The 23628-nt window shown below is 39.4% G+C and overlaps 3 protein-coding genes across 6 annotated transcripts in view; 1 reads left to right on the top strand and 2 right to left on the bottom strand.

Annotated features, from left to right (window-relative positions):
- The window catches only part of LOC124861401 (NACHT, LRR and PYD domains-containing protein 4C-like), a 609184-nt gene that overhangs the window by 80241 nt on the left and 505315 nt on the right, over positions 1-23628 (top strand). The gene's annotated exons all lie outside the window — the stretch shown is intronic.
- The window catches only part of LOC124861391 (NACHT, LRR and PYD domains-containing protein 3-like), a 923911-nt gene that overhangs the window by 786973 nt on the left and 113310 nt on the right, over positions 1-23628 (bottom strand). The gene's annotated exons all lie outside the window — the stretch shown is intronic.
- Positions 2252-22141, bottom strand: LOC124861415 (zinc finger protein 665-like). Its single transcript, XM_047355160.1, has 4 exons — positions 21882-22141; positions 20415-20600; positions 11420-11995; positions 2252-5950 (listed from the first exon to the last, which is right to left on the bottom strand). The coding sequence occupies exons 1-4, from the start codon at positions 22018-22020 to the stop codon at positions 3828-3830; spliced, it is 3024 nt and encodes a 1007-aa protein (XP_047211116.1). The 5' UTR covers positions 22021-22141; the 3' UTR covers positions 2252-3827.

Genomic DNA, 23628 nt, shown 5'->3' with positions numbered 1-23628 from the left:
ATGGGTAAGACTGCCGACCTGACTGCTGTCCAGAAGGCCACTATTGACACCCTCAAGCAAGAGGGTAAGACACAGAAATAAATTTCTGTACGAATAGGCTGTTCCCAGAGTGCTGTATCAAGGCACCTCAGTGGGAAGTCTGTGGGAAGGAAAAAGTGTGGCAGAAAACGCTGCACAACGAGAAGAGGTGACCGGACCCTGAGGAAGATTGTGGAGAAGGGCCGATTCCAGACCTTGGGGGACCTGCGGAAGCAGTGGACTGAGTCTGGAGTAGAAACATCCAGAGCTACCGTGCACAGGCGTGTGCAGGAAATGGGCTACAGGTGCCGCATTCCCCAGGTCAAGCCACTTTTGAACCAGAAACAGCGGCAGAAGCGCCTGACCTGGGCTACAGAGAAGCAGCACTGGACTGTTGCTCAGTGGTCCAAAGTACTTTTTACGGATGAAAGCAAATTCTGCATGTCATTCGGAAATCAAGGTGCCAGAGTCTGGAGGAAGACTGGGGAGAAGGAAATGCCAGAAGTCCAGTGTCAAGTACCCACAGTCAGTGATGGTCTGGGGTGCCGTGTCAGCTGCTGGTGTTGGTCCACTGTGTTTTATCAAGGGCAGGGTCAATGCAGCTAGCTATCAGGAGATTTTGGAGCACTTCATGCTTCCATCTGCTGAAAAGCTTTATGGAGATGAAGATTTCATTTTTCAGCACGACCTGGCACCTGCTCACAGTGCCAAAACCACTGGTAAATGGTTTACTGACCATGGTATCACTGTGCTCAATTGGCCTGCCAACTCTCCTGATCTGAACCCCATAGAGAATCTGTGGGATATTGTGAAGAGAACGTTGAGAGACTCAAGACCCAACAACCCGGAATGAGCTAAAGGCCGCTATCGAAGCATCCATGCCTCCATAAGACCTCAGTGCCACAGGCTGATTGCCTCCATGCCACGCCGCATTGAAGCAGTCATTTCTGCCAAAGGATTCCCGACCAAGTATTGAGTGCATAACTGTACATGATTATTTGAAGGTTGACGTTTTTGTATTAAAAACACTTTTCTTTTATTGGTCGGATGAAATATGCTAATTTTGTGAGATAGGAATTTTGGGTTTTCATGAGCTGTATGCCACAATCATCCGTATTAAGACAATAAAAGACCTGAAATATTTCAGTTAGTGTGCAATGAATCTAAAATATATGAATGTTAAATTTTCATCATTACATTATGGAAAATAATTAACTTTATCACAATATGCTAATATTTTGAGAAGGACCTGTACAGACTCAAACAGACTCATACCTAAACACCGTTTTAGAGTGTTGCATATTCAGTTCAATTTATTTATACAGCACCAATTCACAACTAGTCTCATCTCAAAGAACTTTCCACACAAACCTGTCAAATTCATTTCCAATTAGACAAGAAATCAGAATAAACTAGATTCATATGAAGATAATTCAATCATGAAGAGATCAGTTTCAATAATGATCCAACCTGATCCTCACTGGAATACAAGACAGTCTGTTGGCCAACAGTTATCTATGTAAGGGAGCCTAGCCAACCGCATCAAGACCTTGACTTTGATTTTGTTATTTATTAACTGATCAAATATGTTTTTCTAATCAATATGTTTGAAAAAAAACAACAAAAAAACTACTAACTTTTTTAGTCAGATACTGGTTAAGTATCAATGGTTCTCTACCAGGCCATTGTTCACCCAGTCACTTTATTGTCCACTCTGTCCTCTTCAGGTTTTAGGAAACAAACTATTTTCATGGGTTAAAAATACTGTGATTTATTTATGAGAAAACTGCTGTCAAATACTTTTAGTTGGAAGATTAAATATATTCAGAGTCAGATTGTATATAGAAAAGAAGGTGGAACTATTGGATATATTAAAGAAGGAATAATTTTTTGCAGTTATTTCATCATTATTTTAAACAAAAACTTTTTCCATTATTCAACACATATGGTAAGAAGGGGGAAAACAACAAGGTGGACATATCTTATTTGCTTCTATATTATCTGCTTAAAGTGAATCATTAAAAAAAGGAGCTGAAGATCTACTTAATAGAATCCATATGGAATTAAACAGACATTTGGAAGTCTAAACGCCACTTTACTGTGATATTAATTGTTGCGTAGGTGCCAAGAAGAAAACCAAAATATTATTTTCACAAGTGGAGCAAGCACAAGACATGCTGCACCGCCCCATCCACCCAACTGCAGCCCAGAAAAGTCAAAGTTCCTTAAAACATTCATTCATATACAATTTATTGATCTTCCGCTTAATTCAATTCAAGCTTGCTTTTATAGCTCCTTTTAAAACCAAGACATAAACACAAAGATACTGCAGTAAGACTAATTAATAAAGGAGTCAGGAAACATTAAAACAATTTCTTTTAAAGGAAGACTAATTTGCTAAGAAAATATAAAACAACAATAATTAAAGTAAAAAATAGGACAAAAAGTTAAAAACTGAAGAATAAGGTACAGTGATTTTTTTTTCAGCTACTAACCAACAGTCTTTACTTATTATTAATGAAAAGGTACGACTTCATGGCAGAGCTTTGTCATTAATGAAGCAGGTAGGGTAAAGAGAGCTCTATAAACTATAACCAATAATCGTGCCACATCTGCCATTTGTGACTTTTATAGACTTAATACAAACTCCATGTAGAGGTGCAACTTTAACAGTTTTAAAGAAGTTTGTCAAAGTGGAGTTCAGTGTTTTGTTGCTTCTGAGGAGAAAAAAGGGAAAAGAGCTCCTGGTTGGATAAAAACCCTTGTTTTGAACAATAAACGTTCACTTTAAAACTGTATTTTAAACCTTTAGCATGTTTTAAGCAGCACTGGAACACATATTTAGCAGGTTAGCTAAAAGCAATTAAACAAAAACACAGATAAAATGGAGCAAAATCCCATTACTGGACCATCACGGTTTAAAACATCTCATTGAAATAACGGTTTTTTCAACTTTAAAACACAGAACAAATAAAACTAGCCTTAAGGCTTAGAGGCCTGTTCAGATTAGCTTCACCAGGTAGCCTCATACCACCACAAACAAAAGCTAAACACAATGAAATTAACAATATTTAGGTTGTTTTATCCTAAACTAATTTTCTTTAACAAGACACTGCCTCTTAAGTGGACTGTTCTGATGAACAGAACTCAAGGACATTCTAAGGGCGTTAAGTTGCCCTGTCAGCCCATGAGTATCACCTTAGATGGCAGTCCAGAACCATGCCCAGGTACTTCTAGCATTAGTCTCAATTTGATCTCCATTGATGATGGTTGGGAAGAATGACTGAAGCTTCCTGAAGTCAATAGCAACTTGGATTTTTTGCACCAATTAGTGAAAAGGTCTGAACTAGTCCATGCTCCTCTCCTTTGTCGTCTAAAAGGACCATGTCGTCAGCATATTTAATTAAATGTCTATTAGGGAAAGTGCTTTTGCAGGAACTTGTGTACAAGGTGAATAACAATGAAGATAAAACACATCCCTGAGGAGAGCTTGTGCTGGTAATTGTTTTGTCAGAGAGTGTTGAACCTGCTGGACTCTACCTTTTAAAAAGTCTGTAACCCATAAAACCAACCTATGAGCGATGAAACACACTCATTTAAATCTGTTAAAACCCTAGGCTGAATGGAGGCCCTGGCAAACATAACTAGCAATGGGTTTGTCTTTTCTGTAAATTCTATCATCCTGGTTTAGATTTGACTTGAAGGTAAGGTTTTTACCACATTCATCACAACTAAAAGGTTTCTCTCCAGTTTGGATTCTTGCGTTTGTTCTATTGTGACTTGAAACCAAAACAGTCCACACAAAGATCTTAACCAAAGGGTTTGTCTCCTGTGTGAATTCTCATGTGTCTGTTTAAATGTGACTTGGAGACAAATCTTTTTCCACATGCATCACAACTAAAAGGTTTGTCTCCTGTGTGGGTTCTTATGTGTGTGTTTAAATTTGACTTGGAGACAAATCTTCTTCCACATGCATCACAACTAAAAGGTTTGTCTCCTGTGTGAATTCTCATGTGTGTGTTTAAATGTGACTTGATGGAAAATCTTTTTCCACATGCATCACAACTAAAAGGTTTGTCTCCTGTGTGAATTCTCATGTGTATCTTTAATTGTGACTTGGTGATAAATCTTTTTCCACATGCATCACAACTAAAAGGTTTGTCTCCTGTGTGAATTCTCATGTGTTTGTTTAAATCTGACTTGAAGACAAATCTTTTTCCACATGCATCACAACTAAAAGGTTTGTCTCCAGTGTGAATTCTCATGTGTGTGTTTAAATGTGACTTGGAGGAAAATCTTTTTCCACATGCATCACAACTAAAGGGTTTGACTCCTGTGTGAATTCTCATGTGTTTGTTTAAATCTGACTTGGAGGAAAATCTTTTTCCACATGCATCACAACTAAAGGGTTTGACTCCTGTGTGAATTCTCATGTGTGTGTTTAAATCTGACTTGGAGACAAATTCTTTTCCACATGCATCACAACTAAAAGGTTTGTCTCCTGTGTGGGTTCTCATGTGCCTGTTTAAATGTGACTTGGAGACAAATCTTCTTCCACATGCATCACAACTAAAAGGTTTGTCTCCTGTGTGGGTTCTCATGTGTTTGTTTAAATTTGACTTGGAGACAAATCTTCTTCCACATGCATCACAACTAAAAGGTTGATCTCCTGTGTGAATTCTCATGTGTATGTTTAATAATGACTTGGAGACAAATCTTCTTCCACATGCATCACAACTAAAAGGTTTGTCCCCTGTATGAATTCTCATGTGTATGTTTAAATCTGACTTGGAGACAAATCTTTTTCCACAAGCATCACAACTAAAAGGTTTGTCTCCTGTGTGAATTCTCATGTGTGTGTTTAAATGTGACTTGGAGACAAATCTTTTTCCACATGCATCACAACTAAAAGGTTTGTCTCCTGTGTGAATTCTCATGTGTCTGTTTAAATTTGACTTGTAGGCAAATCTTTTTCCACATGCATCACAAATAAAAGGTTTGTCTCCTGTATGAATTCTCATGTGTATGTCTAAATCTGACTTGGAGGAAAATCTTTTTCCACATGCATCACAACTAAAAGGTTTGTCTCCTGTGTGGATTCTCATGTGTCTGTTTAAATCTGACTTGTAGGTAAATCTTTTTCCACAAGTATCACAAATTAAAGGTTTGTCTCCAGCGTGGACTTTTGTGTACCTTTTGAGATCTCGTTTCAAGTTAAAACTTTTACCACACTCACCACAGTTAAAATCTTTACTACCCGTCTGAAACTTCGTCAGTGAATCTATGTTTTTCTTTTCTCTGAAACACGTCTCATTACCAGAACAATCTGAAGACGTTAATCTTGGATGACATGTCATGTGACTCTGAAGAGAGCGTCTGTTAGCAAATTTTCCCCCACATTCAGAGCAGCTCAAAGATTTGTTGACAGTGTTTCTGCCAGACCCTGGAGTCCTGCTCTCCTTCCAATCCTCCTCACTGTCTTCAGTTTCAGAGTCTGATAAGTGTTTAAGGTCAGATTCATGATGCTTCACATCATCATCCTCTTCTTCATCCTCACTATCTTCAGTTTCAGAATAGTTGGAAGAGCCTCCATGAGTATTTAGATCTGGGTTCCTGCTGGATACTGATGTTCCACGGTCCTCTTCTTTAATTCCTACTTTTATCTGGTCAGTTGAGATGCTTCTTGGAAGATCTCTCTCTTCTGTTTGGTGTTGATGAAGCTGAGAGAACAGAGGTTTCTCTTCATCCTCTTCACTCTTCATATGACCAACAGTTACTGGAAACCTGGTATCATCAGTCTCCTTCTTCACATTCAGTTGTTCTTCATCCTGGCTGGACCAGATTCTTTCATTTTCCTCCTTTATTTGGAGGAGCTCCAGCTCCTGCTGGTCCATATCAGGACTCTGTTCTTCAGGAGCCTCTTCTTTAACATCTGCAGACATCATTGAAACACTTTATATGCATAATGAACAACTTTATCCTGACAATGTTACAAAGATGATAAAGATTAAAACTAGAGAAAATAATCTGATAAATATTATCAGTGAACAGTACAGTAGGTAAAATCAGAGAGGCCACAATGGTGTGATAACCTGGACTGTAAATATATTGGTTTCACGGTGTCATGGTTTAACACTAGAACTCCCAGGGCCCTCAATTTGACAGTTTTGAAAGTAACTCTGGTTTATTAAAACTCTTATCTTCCTGGTATCCTGACTTTTTCTAAACCTGTGTCTTGTGTATTCCTATGTCTCTATTTTACAAACATAAAGTAAATAAAAGATCTAAGTATTTCTACCTCTAACTACTACAGCCGCTATTTTGACGGCCCTATTATTTACATTGAGTGGTAAATAAGTGCTAGCAACCTCCACTCTAGAACGCAGTCTGAGAAGGAGATTGTTGCCATCCTACAAATAGCTTCTAGAAGGATGTTTTCTGCTCAAGAGGCATTGGAAATGCTTCAAAAATTAGATGATCGTGATTCTGGGGTCTAGAGGGATTCTGACGGCTCTTGGTCAGCATTCAGTTCCAGTGACAGCGGGTCAGAGAGCGAGCCTCCCCCGGCTAAAAAACACGATTCGTCCTGATAGCAGGAGGTTGTGGCGCATTATTTCAAGGTAGTAAAAGACTAGCCTATGTAACGATTTTATCATTTTAGGCTATAGTTTACAGACCAGTAAACTAATAATATATAAATTACATCAACAGTGCCACAATCAGTGCAGGTTCAGAGACAGGGAGACGAGCCAGGTGATCAGTGCCCAGCTATAAACCCAGCAATCCAGCTGGCAGGAGAGAAACTAGAGATTAACAAAATAAGGTGAGATCTTGCCATGTAATCCATGCTGCATTTAGTAAAAGCTCACAATTAACCCCATGAAAATTATAACAAAAATATCCTTGTGTGTGGTGTGTGCAATGTTCTTATAATCAAGCTGAGAAACTGGAGAGGCCTGTATGGAGCCATGAATTATCTGTCTTATGTTTTCTTGAGCAAAAGTATAAACAATTATATCAGGAATGATGTATGATGATTCCATATTTTTGTATGTAATGAATAAAGGTTAGTTGATGATTATACCTTTCACATGTAATGAATAAAGTTAGTAGATTTTGATTAACAAATTAAATGATGTATGATAGAAATGTGGTTAAGAACTGGAAAATGAAGTGATGTGATGATTTTGAAACAATGTTTTAAAAGCTAAATATTGAAAGCTAAAAGATGACACGTATAACACTGTGCAAGGTTAAAACTGAGCAGAATAGGGGAAGAACTGTAGATGACTACAGGTCCTTCTCAAAAAATTAGCATATTGTGATAAAGTTCATTATTTTCCATAATGTCATGATGAAAATTTAACATTCATATATTTTAGATTCATTGCACACTAACTGAAATATTTCAGGTCTTTTATTGTCTTAATACGGATGATTTTGGCATACAGCTCATGAAAACCCAAAATTCCTATCTCACAAAATTAGCATATTATTAAAAGGGTCTCTAAATGAGCTATGAACCTAATCATCTGAATCAACGAGTTAACTCTAAACACCTGCAAAAGATTCCTGAGGCCTTTAAAACTCCCAGCCTGGTTCATCACTCAAAACCCCAATCATGGGTAAGACTGCCGACCTGACTGCTGTCCAGAAGGCCACTATTGACACCTTCAAGCAAGAGGGTAAGACACAGAAAGAAATTTCTGAATGAATAGTCTGTTCCCAGAGTGCTGTATCAAGGCACCTCAGTGGGAAGTCTGTGGGAAGGAAAAAGTGTGGCAGAAAACGCTGCACAACGAGAAGAGGTGACCGGACAATGAGGAAGATTGTGGAGAAGGGCCGATTCCAGACCTTGGGGAACCTGCGGAAGCATTGGACTGAGTCTGGAGTAGAAACATCCAGAGCCACCGTGCACAGACGTGTGCAGGAAATGGGCTACAGGTGCCGCATTCCCCAGACCTGGGCTACAGAGAAGCAGCACTGGACTGTTGCTCAGTGGTCCAAAGTACTATTTTCGGATGAAAGCAAATTCTGCATGTCATTCGGAAATCAAGGTGCCAGAGTCTGGGGGAAGACTGGAGAGAAGGAAATACCAAAATGCCAGAAGTCCAGTGTCAAGTACCCACAGTCAGTGATGGTCTGGGGTGCCGTGTCAGCTGCTGGTGTTGGTCCACTGTGTTTTATCAAGGGCAGGGTCAATGCAGCTAGCTATCAGGAGATTTTGGAGCACTTCATGCTTCCATCTGCTGAAAAGCTTTATGGAGATGAAGATTTCATTTTTCAGCACGACCTGGCACCTGCTCACAGTGCCAAAACCACTGGTAAATGGTTTACTGACCATGGTATCACTGTGCTCAATTGGCCTGCCAACTCTCCTGACCTGAACCCCATAGAGAATCTGTGGGATATTGTGAAGAGAACGTTGAGAGACTCAAGACCCAACACTCTGGATGAGCTAAAGGCCGCTATCGAAGCATCCTGGGCCTCCATAAGACCTCAGCAGTGCCACAGGCTGATTGCCTCCATGCCACGCTGCATTGAAGCAGTCATTTCTGCAAAAGGATTCCCGACCAAGTATTGAGTGCATAACTGTACATGATTATTTGAAGGTTGACGTTTTTTGTATTAAAAACACTTTTCTTTTATTGGTCGGATGAAATATGCTAATTTTGTGAGATAGGAATTTTGGGTTTTCATGAGCTGTATGCCACAATCATCCGTATTAAGACAATAAAGGACCTGAAATATTTCAGTTAATGTGCAATGAATCTAAAATATATGAATATTAAATTTTCATCATTACATTATAGAAAATAATGAACTTTATTACAATATGCTAATTTTTTGAGAAGGACCTGTATATCTCATCATGGGATGATTGGGACTTTCCGAGAGCCAGATGACCAGATGACTATGTCCCCGTATGGGTTTCATGGGACTTTTCGAAAGACTAAGGCATAACGTCTACATTGAGCAATGATCATGAGGTTGAAATAAATGAGTGTACAACAACTAAGTTCCCTAATAAGGGCTTGACTGAGGAGGACTTCAAGCACTATAAAAGCAATTAAAAAAGAGGAAACAGGGTTGTATTCCTCGCAGAAGACCAACAAACAAGATTGGAGAGATGCCACAGAGGAATCAGAGGGCCAGAGACACAGCCCAGCTGATCGACTGCATTTAACAGAGAATCAACCCGTTGCCTTTGAAGGACCGTGTCTCAAGATTAGGAATCTGATTTCATCCGAAAGCTTTTTTATCCAGACAACAGAAGTGAACTTGATCGGTGAACAGCTGATTGCTCCAAGATTCAGGCCTCTGGAAGTCCTGAATCAAACTCATTTGCGTCTCAGGTTTTCCCTCAACTCTTCAGCCCCTGGAAACCACTACCTTTGGGGACAAAGAACAACAAAGTTTCAGTTTAACCATCAAAGTTTGGAGCATCAGTACCTGCCACTTAAAGGAAGAAAACTGAAGATTAAGTCATATTCCCTTCAAGAAACCACTCGTCACCAGAAGAATTCTTCTCTATCAGGTTCATGGATGAGTCTCCGTCTTCAAAGGCCTCTTTAAATCCACTAGTTTCAGCATCAGGGAAAGACAAGTTGAGTTGATTGATTCATTACTATTTTTGTGATAATTAATTATATTGCTGAATTTAAGCTGTTACTGACTCCTGCCAAAGCGTTACTAATTAAAGCAAGCATATAAAATTCTAGTTCATTCGTGGACATTAAATTATTTGAGTCACTATACTGTTGGTTTTTCATTGGTGGTAAAAAGCCTTGTTGCCTGGTTCTGAGATGTATTAGGAGGTTTTTATTGGTTGCCTTAGCCAAAGTTTGACAAAACAACGTCCTTGAAGCTTGTTCCGAGCTACTAAAATTAACCTAGCCCATATACCAAGTGCCAGTTGTAAATTAGGGAATGAGCAGCCGTGAACAAAAGTGACTGTCGAAGGTGTGGATGACTGCGAGAGGCTACTCGGTCACCCAGACCTCCAGTTGAAGAAGGGTGAGACTTTTGGATGTAGGCTGTCAGAGGCTAGGCGAGTCATTTCCCGACACCAGCTTAAACAGAACTTTCAGTAAACCTGCTTAGTAAGACCTCTCAGGTTTAGGGAAGTCCGGACCCGTTGGATGGAGAGCTGGATTGAGCAATCCCTTTTAGAATTAAGGAAGTAGGAGGGAGGGGTTGGCTCAGCAGACAACGAAAAGATTAAGGTACTGATGATGGACAAAGAAATAAACAATAAGTTAGGTCATAGATATAGTAACCCAGGAACAACAATCTATTCTGCGCTTTACTGCGTTTTCATCGCAAGATGAGCGCACACCTGGGAAGGAGGAGGAAATAGGAAAGGATGGCACTGTGTGGACAGTAGTAGGGGAGGAAGAAAGTCGAGGGAGGCGTCAGAGCCAGAACGCGCTGACAGAGCGCCCGATCCAAGATGCCCAGACCGCCTTCCTCTGCTTGGAGATGATTCCTCCTCGGACATGAGTGTGGATGAGCTGAAGGCATTTTTAGCACTAGTTTATGTCCGCGGAGTGAAAGGAGGGCGTGACATGGAGCTGTCCAGCTTTTGGTCAGATTAGTAAAGCTTTTTCTTTTTTTTTTAAATGTACCCGCTACTCTGTATTATTTTTCAGTACTATACATAAATAACAATAAAACATAATAGGTTTTGATCAAATACTATTATTAATTCTTGTCAAAATCATCAATTTATAGCGTGCAAGAAAACCTTTAGCATTCTGACCAATGTAATGTAATGACATCATCACCGCCTCGCATCCAGAATGCTCGCCGTCAAATTGACGGGCTTGGGAGTCCTAGTGTTAAGTACCATAGTCTAAAACACAAATGTATATAGTGTTTTAAATGCTTTATTTTAAAGCTGAAAAAGAATAGTTATTACATTGTTGATAAAAATACCGTATGTTTATTATTTTGTACATAATATATAAAGCTTTTTTGTTATTTTTGAGGATTTTCAATTACTTCGGATGCGTTTATTAGAAGTTTCATGCTTTTGATTGGTTATGATTTTAATCAGATTTTCTTTAATCTCTTTACTCCTGCCTTACAGGTACATGCTTTCATCATGCTGAGCTGTGCTTTACATTAGATTATAACTGCGTTATCTAACCTCTTATCCAACCAGGTCCCTGAACAACTGACCATTAACAGAGTTTATCTACAGCCACTTCAGTGATATATTTCTTCCTGATTGGGAATAATATTCTCCTCCATATGAGGATCTCCTTTGGAAACTAGTCAATGACACTGAAGTTTGTTCCCCGTAGCTCTCTGCCCCGACTCCTGACCTGCTCTTTCTGCTTGTAGTGCCTGAATTTCACTACAAATGGCCGAGGCCGGTTGTTGTCGGGCTTCTTACCTCCGAGCCAGTTAACACGATGGAATGTGATGTTTTTAACCTCGTCACTTGGGAGTTTCAGCCGACTTTGGAGAAATTCCAAGATAGTGGATTCAGCGTCCTCCTCTGCCCGTTCTGGGATGTTGGAGAAGACAAAGTTTTCCCACATGCCCCGAGCAGATACATGATGCTTCATATCATCATCCTCTTCATCATCTTCACCGTCTTTAGTCTCTGAATAGTTGGAAGAGCCTCCATGAGTATTTAGATCTGGGTTTATGCTGATTTCTGCTGTTCCACAGTCCTCTTCTTTAATTTCTGCTTTTATCTGGTCAGTTGAGATGCTGCTTGGAAGATCTCCGTCGTCTGTCTGGTGTTGATGAAGCTGAGAGAGCAGAGGTTTCTCTTCATCCTCTTCACTCTTCATATGAACAACAGTTACTGGAAACCTTGGATAATCAGTCTCCTCCTTCACATTCAGTTGTTCTTCATCCTGGCTGACCCAGATTCTTTCACTTTCCTCCTTTATGTGGAGGAGCTCCAGCTCCTGCTGGTCCATATCAGGACTCTGTTCTTCAGAAGCCTCTTCTTTAACATCTGCAGACATCATTGAAACACTTTATATGCATAATGGACAACTTTACCATGACACAAAAATGATAAAGATTAGAACTAGAGAAACAATTTGATATACACTCACCGGCCACTTTATTAGGTACACCAGTCCAGCTACTCGTTAACACAAATTTCCAATCATCCAATCACATGGCATCAACTCAATGCATTTAGGCATGTAGACAAGGTCAAGACAATCTGCTGCAGTTCAAACCGAGCATCAGAATGGGGAAGAAAAGTAATTTAAGTGACTTTGAACGTGGCATGGTTGTTGGTGCCAAACAGGCTGGTCTGAGTATTTTAGAAACTGCTGATCTGCTGGGATTTTCACGTCCTACCATCTCCAGGGTTTACAGTGAATGGTCAGAAATAGAGAAAATATCCAGTGAGCAGCAGTTCTGTGGGCGCAAATGCCTTATTGATGCCAGAGGTCAGAGGAGAATGGCCAGACTGGTTCGAGTTGATAGAAAGGCAACAGTAACTCAAATAACCACTCGTTACAACCAAGGCATGCAGAAGAGCATCTCTGAACGCACAAGACGTCAAACCTTGAGGCAGATGGACTACAAGAGCAGAAGTCCACATCGGGTGCCACTCATGTCAGTTAAAAACTGAGGCTACAATTCACACAGGCTCACCAAAATTGGACAATAGAAGATTGGAAAAATGTTGCCTGGTCTGATGAGTCTTGATTTCAGCTGCGACATTCGGATGGTAGGGTCAGAATTCTGTTTCAATAACTTGAAAGCATGGATCCATCCTGCCTTGTATCAACGGTTCAGGCTGGTGGTGGTGGTGTAATGGTGTGGGGGATATTTTCTTGGCACACTTTGGGCCCCTTGGTACCAATTGAGCATCATGTCAATGCCACCACCTACCTGAGTATTGTTGCTGACCATGTCCATCCCTTTATGACCACAGTGTGCCCATCTTCTGATGGTTACTTCCGGCAGGATAGCGTGCCATGTCATAAAGCACAAATCATCTCAGATTGGTTTCTTGAACATGACAATGAGTTCACTGTACTCAAACGGCCTCCACAGTCACCAGACCTCAATCCAATAGAGCATCTTTGGGATGTGGTGGAACGGGAGATTCGCATCATGGATGCAGGCGACAAATCTGCAGCATCTGTGTGATGCTCTCATGTCAATATGGACCAAACTCTCTGAGGAATGTTTCCAGTACCTTGTTGAATCTACGCCACCAAGGATTAAGGCAGTTCTGAAGCCAAAAGGGGGTCCAACCCTGTAGTAGCAAGGTGTACCTAATAAAGTGGCCGGTGAGCGTATGTCAAAACATGCGGCTCAGATGTTAGAGGTGTGCTACTACTTCTAGCGTCACTGTTCACATGTTCACAAGAAAAATGAAACACTGATATTAGTTTTGTCAAAGTGCTCTTACTGTTCATACTTCACATAGGAAATTCAAATTTTTTACAACAATTTGTCCTCTAATATTTACTGTGACCTCCAAGATTTTGTTTCCTACAGACATTCAATTACGTCCCTCAAAATCTATAAAATGTTGGTCATTGTTTTTCATTCCTTGGATAAATATCTGGTAAGATGTTTGTTGTTGTAGAGCAGTTGTGTCCACATTTGTGACACATGGAAAAAAAATGACCAGCGTGTAATTGTCCCTCTGAATCTTGTGTGCAAAGCAGCCCTGCAACTACTGTCATTGGCCTTATGTATTTTATATAATAAGGTCAGGTCAGAGGGCATGTTTTAACCTCACATAATGAACCCCGGACGCTGATTCAGGCACACATGAACATCTTTTTGGTCATAACAATGGTACAATCACACAGAAATTTACAGTTTTTTAAAGCTTTTCAAGGTTCTACCCTGACACAAGCTGAGCCTAACCCAGCCACAGAACCTTTGGCTCTGGTCCGAGAAGCACGCTCCAAGAGCCAGGTCCTGTGTAAATTTCTACAAAAACGTTCTAGTTATTATTATTATGTATTTTATAACTATTTTATGTTCATACTTGAGAGAATGCTACTACTTTGTAACACACTTGAAAACAACCACAGCTGCAACAAAATAGAAGTAAGGATCAAGGATCAAGAATCTTTATTGTCATTATGTCACCATAATGAAATTCTTGTTTAGGCTTGGCTCCAAAGACATACATGAATTGCACAGACTTAATTGAACAAACGCTTACAAAAATGAAGGACATATTTTGCAAGATACAAAACACCTTGAAAACACTTTTGTTTGACACTTGTAGAATTCTCCAACTTTGTCATTAAGAGGCGGGGTACACCCTGGACAGGTCGCCAGTCCATCGCAAGACAACAAACAACCATGCACACACCTATTCACAATTCAGAGTCCAATTAACCTAACAGTCATGTTCTTGGACTGTAGGAGGAAGCCAGAGTACCCGGAGAGAACCCACGCATGCACGGGGAGAACATGTAAACTTCATGCAGAAAGAACCCCGGCCGGGAGTCGAGCTCAGGACCTTCTTGCTGCAAGGCAACAGTGCTATTAACTGCGTCACCGTGCAGCCTACACAGTTCAAATGAAATTAATTTTAAAATTAAATGAAATACTGTAAGAACCAAAAGGTAAGAAAGTGAGTGAGGTTTAATTATTCAACTTCTTTGCCAGTGTGGTGGAACAGAAATTATTCAACAAAGTAACTTCCTCAGCTTTATTAATTTAGCTTTGCAAGGCAGAAGCAGTCTTCCAGCATTGGCCATGTGCCTAGGAGCCGTGCAGTAACTGTTCTGATCAGACAAAGGAAAAGCTTCACTTTATCACGGCTTTTCAAGGTCAAAACCCTCTTGGATCCTAGGTCCCCTTAGGAGAGGCTGAGGTGGGAACTGTTGACTTTCTGACCACCTTCTGGTCCATCTCATCCCAACCTACATGCAGAAATTAAAAACTTCCAAACCAGTTGTTCGGACTGTTAAGAAGTGGTCGGATGAGCCAAAGCAGATGTTACAGGCCTGCTTTGAGTGCACAGATTGGACTGCTTTTGAAACTTCAGCCACAGACTTAAACCAACTAACTGATGTGGTGACATAATACATCAGCTTCTGCGAGGACATGTGTGTGCAGACCAAGACCATCTGCACTTACAATAACAGCAAACCTCGGTTCCCTTCAGATCTGATGAAATTACACACGGAAAAGGAAGCAGCTCACAGCAGTGGAGACCAAACCCTAAGGACGTCATGACGCATTGCACTCTGGTATTGCTGACATCATTTTGTCGGTGGAAACACCGGCGTTGCTAACAGAAGCTACCAGTGAAAGCAATGGATCGTAAGTAGAGCAAGTCACGGATTACGTACCAAAACAAACTAAACACCATTTGGAGACAGCGATACCTCAAAAAGAAATCTGGTCAGTTAACAGGCTCAACCCATACAAACACAGTGAGTGGACCAGCAACTTAAATGAGCTTCTAGAAGTAAAGTTACCCAACGTGTTTGGTTGCCTTGTATGTGGAGTGAGTACAATTCCGAAATTACATGTCCCAGGAAGCTCAACTGCAGTTTAACAACGGAAGGGTGCAGGATCTTCAGATTTACTGAGTAAGTCACCTCAACACTGTTGTTCTCACTAAGGTACATGCAGATAACATGTACACAAAAACATGTCTCCCATGTCAGCAATCTGAACAGTTACCTCCATGGAGGCAGTAGTGGCAGAGTTTTTCTCCCTGGTAGCTGGTTAGACGTATGAAGCTTTGCAGCTTATGTGCAGCTTTTTAGCTAAGAAAAATTATTTAAATATTACTACATGAAACTTACCTGAGTGGAAACGCAGAGAACACACCATCATGTGTCGTGTAATGTTGGTGAAGTTGATGTCAGGTCGCCTAATAGTTACCAGCCAGCTCTGACTGCTGAGCTCCGTAGTTTTTCTTCCACTTTGGAAAACTGAAAAAACGCTATCCATTTGGGATCCCCTTTCCTTTACGGCCATGAAAATGAAAGTTACAGACGCAACAAAACATTCCCATTTTATCGTTCCCATTTTAACAAAACAGCACCGATCCAACTAAATGCCCGCCACTACTTGCGTCTTCCACCGCTATATCCAAAATGCATTGCGCGGCTGACGTCCTATTCACAAGCCCTATAAGCAGGCCAGGAACAAACTGACCAAGAAGATCAAGAATAAAGAATAAAAGTAGCATGAGGTTACAAAAGTTTTAGCACTCATGGGAAAAAGGATAGCTCATACCTCCAGTGAGGACTTAGTGACAATGCGAAAGAGATGTTGTACTTTGTTTATATAAATGGTGCATAGCTCCCTAAGACCACCTTCTGAAAACCTGTCTGAAAGTATGGTGTTTATTCTTTTGTGAAATTTTACATATCCACTGATTAGACCATTTTCGAAATTTTCTTTGGGTATTCTGAAACTATGGAAATAATTACCTGTAATCAGGCCTTCCTCAAACATCATGTCACATTTTTAAAATTCAGAATATTTAGCTGATGATCACTGCTAGTATACCAGGTGGAGTCAAAAGATTAATTCTCTTTGATTTTGCTGGATGTTTTGATGTTCATGTAATTAAGCACCTAGGGTAATAATGAACCACTGCATTTACATAGCAAACTCCAGAAGGAAAGACATAGGCTTCATTTTGTTGGTGTTGTGAAGGCTCTGCCTATTGTTCTCACTTACATGAGATTGAGACAAAGGGCATGAGCAAACCTCAGTCCTGTTGTAGTGCTGCTTGACAGGTCTCCTAATTTGGGCATGGGGATATTGCTAAGATCTCTGCCTTTCACATCTTTGTGTGACGAGAGGATGTTGTTTTACTGTCAAAACCTGTCCACTGTGTTTTTTCAAGTTTCACAGACTGTGAAGGCTGCATTGTTGGAAACAGCCACTTCCAAACTCCACTCCTTGGTTCCAGGAGAAAACACTTGAAGTCCAGATGCTGGAACGGCCCATATCAGATCCTACACCGCTGTTAAGGTAGCAGAGCATGTTACCTGTGGATCTATGCTACACTGCAAGGTGTTCCTGGGGAACACCACCTGAGCAGCATCCTGGTTCTGAACCTCCTGCCTAGAGGAGTTTCCTACAACCGCCCACCTGTACCAGATTGGTAACAGGGCAGCTTGAAGCGCAGAAGCCACTCAGGAGAGGGAGCAGGATTTTTTAAAATTTTGTTTATGATTTGTTTTCTTTGAGAAAGAACTGTTTGCTTTCAGTACCAGAAGAAAGGACATTCCACTTCAAGGTCACGATGCAGCTATATGGAAGATGGTCTGTTCTGATGCTGATGATTGGTATTGCAAGTATTGTTATTACTCTTGTGTTTATTTGGGGAAAGGTACAGCAAAGATAATTTGTGGCTAATCTGAGTAATTACGGCAATAATACTCATCAGCTGATTCGAAGAGAGATTCATCACTTCTCTGACTACTATGATCATGCTGATAATGTCTGGTGGCAACTGATGCATCAAACTGTGAGGAAGATAAGAAATGATGGTTGCTATGTTTGTTGTTTGATTCCACATGCTATTAATGATCAACCGTTGTTGGTATCTGTTCCTATTGATACTGCTTATACTCTAGCTACTTTCTTTCCATATTGGCAACATAACCAGCTGGTGGAGGTCATTTTTCCTTGGGTGAGGAATTATAGCGTAAGACAAAGTAGAAATGTTAGTAGATTTTCTGGTGAGACTAATTTAATATGTGCTACTACAGGACCTCTTTATAGATTTTGGGGTAATAGGAATCCGATAAGAGATCCAGATATTTGTATCGCACAGGAGGAAAACACACCTTGTTTTCTTGGAAAGACAGAAGGTTGCAAAACTATTGTACCTGTTTCATGTGCAACAGACATAAATTTGAGTCATGTCCTATCAGAACTGATCCTTATACCATTTCAGGATCTTTGGTCCCAGATCCCTTTGTGTTAACTCTTAATCTTACAGCCGTACCGAATGGAAGTAGGTTGTATGACCAGGCAGGTAAATTAACCAGGGTTCTTGTTACTTTTCCTAGTAGAGATGGGTACTTGTGTCCTAAGAAAATGGTTTGGATGTGTGGAAATAGATCATATCTGTATCTGCCTGCTAATTGGTCTGGAGTATGTTATCTAGCTCATTTACTACCTACAGTCACTACTTATGATTCAATCAGCCCATTATTAGAGAGGAAGACAATGTTCAAACGGCAAAAGAGAGCTAGGATTCCATATTGGAAAGGGATTTTGGGTACACTTGTTCCTAGTTATGGTGCTGCTAATGCAGCCCATAGGATTAATGAGTTGTCAGTTGAGTTAGAAAATCTTACTGCTTTATCTGAGGAAGGTTTCACTGTTCTGACCAAGGAGCAGCAGGACATAAGAACTATGAGTTTGCAAAATATAATGGCTTTTGGATTACCTGTTAGCTAAGAGGGGTGGTGTTTGTCATTTAATTGGAGAACAATGTTGCAATTTTATTCCTGATGGGTCTAACAACATGATAAGTATCCATGATAAATTACAGGAGTTGCTGACGACTCAACAGAAAGAAAATATGGGTTCCTCTTGGAATCCTTGGTCCTGGTTCATTACTGGTGGTTGGACATCCTGGTTAATAAAGATTGGAGTAATTCTTTATTTTTCTTTTTGATTTGTATGTTTCTTTTAAAGTGTTGTATATTCTTTTTTCTTAGTTGTACTTTGATTATAATCCTGGGTGATGGTTTTGTAGAATTATTTATTTAGTTGTGATTATCTTGTAATCAGAAGAAAGGAGTGTAATGGAAAATTATTTTAAAGTGCTCTAAAGTGCTATGACCTTCCATCTACCTCTCCTCTGACCTCTGTGTTTTAATACTTAAGAGTAGATGGACTCTAAATTCAAATGCTGGAGAGTTTTATGGTTAACACTCCCTGAAGTGTTGTATCTCAAGGGATGGTAGATGGGTGCTCTCATAAATAACCTAGTTACCTCTGACCCGGGGTGGGGTCTAGGGGCTATATTTCCAAACTCTTTCAAGTTGAGATAACACCCACATACTGCTATAAATACTGTCTGTAAATTCTGTTTGGGGCTCTGCTTCTCTGACTTGCTCAGTGACAAGGTCTTCAAATGCTGTATGCCTTTGAATAAACTTATAAAGACAAAGTCTGGTCTTGACTTCTCTCCCACTTTGATAAGAAAATCCACAACACATCTTTTAGTGTCAATGAAGCTGAGACGAGCCGTTTCATCTCATTCCATCTCAGCATGGTTGGGCTTCATGATTTAGTACGGATAAACCATAACCCAATGCTAAACAGACAGAGGACCATTATCACTTGAACCACTCATTCTGGGTGGGGTGGCAATCAGAGGCAGAGCAGCTGTGGGGTGCCTAGTTCTTGTGTGTGGGCGGCTCTAGGGTATCTGTGGTTTTCCACAGGATCCAGAGATCCACTTGGGCGGCTTAGTCTGCACTCGTGGTGTTGGCTAAATATTTTGTTGACCAAATCCTTTTTGTATTTCCTCTGCAATTTTAAAAACCAGCAACAAAACAGAACTCTCCCACTATCACTAGAGTCTGTTATGTGGGAATATTGGTTACTTATTCAGCTACAGTGACGACAGAAACAAAGCTTTAAGCTAGCTTTCTTTCAACAGTGATAAGATATGCAACTTGCTCTACAATAAACTTATTTATCTGAAGTAAGCAGCAGACACACATTGGCGCCGTCTCTGGGGAGTCGGTTGGGAGGGTTTCCTCCACCAGCTGCACCTCTATGGTGCATTCAAGTACAAACTGTACACTGGATTGTTAATATTAAAAAACTTCAATGTATTAAAACCTTTTTTGGTTATTAAATATCAGCATAATCTTATGAAAACATTCCTAAACAACATTGACCATTATCATGTGTTTTTATTGTATTATGAATATATTAATAGACAGACTCAAGTTAAATCTCCAGTCAGGTCTATGGTGCCCTCTTTTAGAAACACTAGAACGTACTGATAAAATCAGATGAAAAATCTAAACATTTTTCTTCACTGTTGAATGAAGTAAAAACTTTTATACATTTATACGCTTGTTTGTCCTGAATGAAACGCAGTGAATCATGACATTTGTGTAACGTTACAAAGTTACTGTTAGAAGTCAAGTAGTTTTACACAAATACAATATAAATGCTTAATGAGATCATTTTAATTTTGCTTATTAAATGAAAAACAGTCACAATGTGTTCCATCACAGGATTAGGTTTGCTGGCCCAGATATGTACTGTATGTATATATGTGTCATTCATTTAATAAAGTCAACTCTGAAACTAGAGAAACGTCTCATTTCTTCCTCCTTTTTGTGAAGCAAATCTACTTTTGATCATAAAAGACAACCAGATGCACCAGACTGTTAGCTGCCAGACAGGAGACACACACACAAACAAATCCTTACTCTTGATAGGAGCTGCAGTTAATGGAAACCTGGTATCAGTCTCCTCCTTCACAGTGAGCTGCTCTCCTTCCTGACTGGTCCAGAGTTCCTCCTGTTCCTCCTTTATCTGGAGGAGCTCTGGCTCCTGCTGATCCACATCAGGACTCTGTTCTTCAGGAGCCTCTTCTTTAACATCTGCTGGCAGCACTGAAACACATTACATGCATTATGAACAACTTTAACTTCATGTTTCTAAGCTGGTAAAGATTCACATTAGAGAAAAACATCTGATCAGCAGTTTAGAGAAAACTGAACCTCAAGAACTGACAGTTTAGGTCATGTGCAGAATCTCATATTTAACCCCTGAAGTAAATCACTATTATATAAAACATAATTGCCTGAGTTTTGCTGTGAAGCAGATGGTTTGTGAAGTAGAGATTGTTCATATGAATATAGCACAGAGACCAGAAATAAACACATTTCGTCATTTAGTGCAGTGATAAGAAAAAGGAGACATAATTTATCATAAACCAACAACTACTTGTTCCTTAAACAATCCTTCAATGTGTGAAATATGCATCAGGCGGCATTAGTGGACAGTTTCTGAGGGAAATCCATCAGAACCCATGAGATCTATTCTATTCTATGATTAGTTGTAGCTTTAATTATTAAGTATCACTTTTATATCAGTGAGCGTTATTATTCAATGATGGGAACTCGTGTTACTCCATGCTTGTGGCTTTATGTTCAGAATATTTGACGTGCAAACGATAGTTTAATATGCACTGAAGGAGCTTTCTCTACATCAACAACAAGAAGATTACAGAACAGTTTCTGGTTATTTTATTGAACTTCATATTCAGTGAGATGTTTTGTCCTAAACTAGAGGTCTGTCACCTTTACAATAAAAGAGCAATTATTGCCCTCAGTCCAGCTACATAAAACTAATTTAAAGACACAAACGTTACATGACCTTTTGAAAAAGACAACTTATAATTTCTGATAAATATCTACTATGTTAAAATGTATTTTTATTTTTAAAGAACCTATTTTATTTTTAGGTTAATAATGAAAAAAAAAAAAAAGAGGATGGACAAATTTTCCTCTATTGGATGTTGATATTTGTGGAAAATGATGTAAAAACATCACATAGTTTCTAACCTGATGACAAGAAAAATAAATGTTGGGAAAAGACTGTGGAAATCTAAATAACTGCTAAAACCTGCATTTATTATTTTATCTTTATTTTTAAAAACATACACACATCAGATCCATTGACTTATATCGGCTCACTTCACCGCAGTTAGATGATCCTCTGTCGTTTCAAACTCTAATATTTCTGAGCTGGGCTCCAGAAGCTCCTGCTGATGTTTCACTATCCTAACAACGAGTTCTAATTCAGAGGAATAATCCACCAGCAGACTGAAAACGGCTCCTAAACTTTAACTACCATCCACACAGTTGGCATGAAGAAGGAAACATCCAAACCTAATCTGGGCTGGAAAACATCATCCATCATCTGGTGTCTCTTCCTCTGCTGCGTCCTGCCGCTGTTTGAGCTCCTGCTTCCCTCCAGTTTCTTTGACCAGATGTTCCTCAAGCTGCTGGACTTCTTTCCAGAGTTCATCAACTGCTGCTGCTGCAGCTCTCTTACAGCTTTATCAACACTCCCGCTTCTGGGCTGCTGACGAACAGAGAACAAAGGATAAATGCTGCGGAACCTCGGAAGTCGGAACTGGGACGTCGGAACTTACGTCATTTCCGGGTTGTAGCGTTCCAGTTTCCTGCTTGTTTTCGTTCGTGTTGCTAACAACTGTAACAGCAGCCTTACAACAATAACACTGATCTACGCGCTATTTCGTGCATATAAACAGCGTTGAAACATCTCGTCTTATAAACACTGAAAGTAGTTCGTCTACAACTGACTCATAATTCAGACTTTCGCGGAGGTTCCAGATTAAATTTCCTAATCGGAGCTCGGATATTCCGACTTCCTATTTGATGAGAATTTGTGCCTCTCTGTGTTTTTTTCTCTTTCTTCTTATAATTTTATGTGTGCCTTAAACTTCTACAACCTGGTATTTCTTTTGTATATACATGCCACTCGTTTCTGTACAGTTTGTTCCAAATGTTTAATAAAAAAACAATAATCCGAGTAGAAATGTTCTTCTTCTTTAGTTTTTAACGGCAGGTTGCATCCATCATTGTTGCACTACTACCAGCTCTTGGATTTAACTCCTCATTATTTGTTTCCTCAAATTCTATTAATTAGACCAGTATTTTTCAAAAAACGAAATATCTTTCCCCTCCATCACTATTCAACTGATAAACCACATAATCAAATTTCAGCTCTCTATTACAACCTATTTCCACACTCAATAATCTTCTTAGACTCACATATTTCTCACAATTTATAAAAACATGTTCCATCGTTTCTATAGAATTACACCAATTAGATAAACCAGTAAGATGTTTCCCCTTCTTAAAAAGAGTGCCAATCAACAAACTATGACCAGTTCTTATTCTATTTATAATTACATCCTCCTATTTAATCCTCTCATTCTTGTAACATCAACTGTATTTTGAATCCTATCTAAATGTCTCCCTTTTATCTCATTATCTCACCTCATTTTCCATAACTTCTTACTTTCTTTCCAAACTATACTTTTACCTTCAGATTTAAACAACTTGGTTGGCTTATCAATGTCTATTTTTTAACAGTTTCCTTAGCCAACCTATCTGCTCTTTCATTACCCACAATACCTATATGAGCATTAGTCCATATTATTACTATATTTTTGTTTGGTTCACATAATCTATGCTGAACAAAAATAATCTCATAAAGTATGTTTTGTTGATTTCTTGTACTTCCCCTTTCTATGATTAATAATGCTGATATAGAATCACTACAAACTAATATTTTGCTTATACTGGTATCCTCTACCCATTCTAAAGCCAATAATATAGCACATAATTCTACTGCATATGTACTCAAAAAATTAGATGTTCTTTTTGAAATCTTAACCTTTAATTCAGGAATCACAATTGTTACACTAGTTGCTTCAGTTTTTGGATCTCTTGAACCATCTGTATAAATTTGTAAATAATCATTGTACCTTTTTTCTACTCGATTGTAAAAATCTTGACACATATTTGTAGTATTTATTTTCTTAATATTTGATAACGATGCTGATTATTGCCTAAGTTGGTTCCAAGACTAACTTAACTTCATTTC

The sequence above is a fragment of the Girardinichthys multiradiatus genome, chromosome 24, assembly GCF_021462225.1.
Source record: "Girardinichthys multiradiatus isolate DD_20200921_A chromosome 24, DD_fGirMul_XY1, whole genome shotgun sequence".
Taxonomy (NCBI): Eukaryota; Metazoa; Chordata; class Actinopteri; order Cyprinodontiformes; family Goodeidae; genus Girardinichthys; species Girardinichthys multiradiatus.
This window is presented reverse-complemented; position numbering and strand designations above follow the sequence as displayed.

Coding starts and splice junctions, on each gene's coding strand:
- LOC124861415 (XM_047355160.1), bottom strand. CDS start 22,020: ATGAACTCTGGAAAGAAGTCCAGCAGCTTGAGGAACATCTGGTCAAAG. Junction 20,601..21,881: donor TGTTTTCCAGCCCAGATTAG/GTTTGGATGTTT, acceptor AATGTGTTTCAG/TGCTGCCAGCAGATGTTAAA. Junction 5,951..11,419: donor TCGTGTTAACTGGCTCGGAG/GTAAGAAGCCCG, acceptor TGATGTCTGCAG/ATGTTAAAGAAGAGGCTCCT.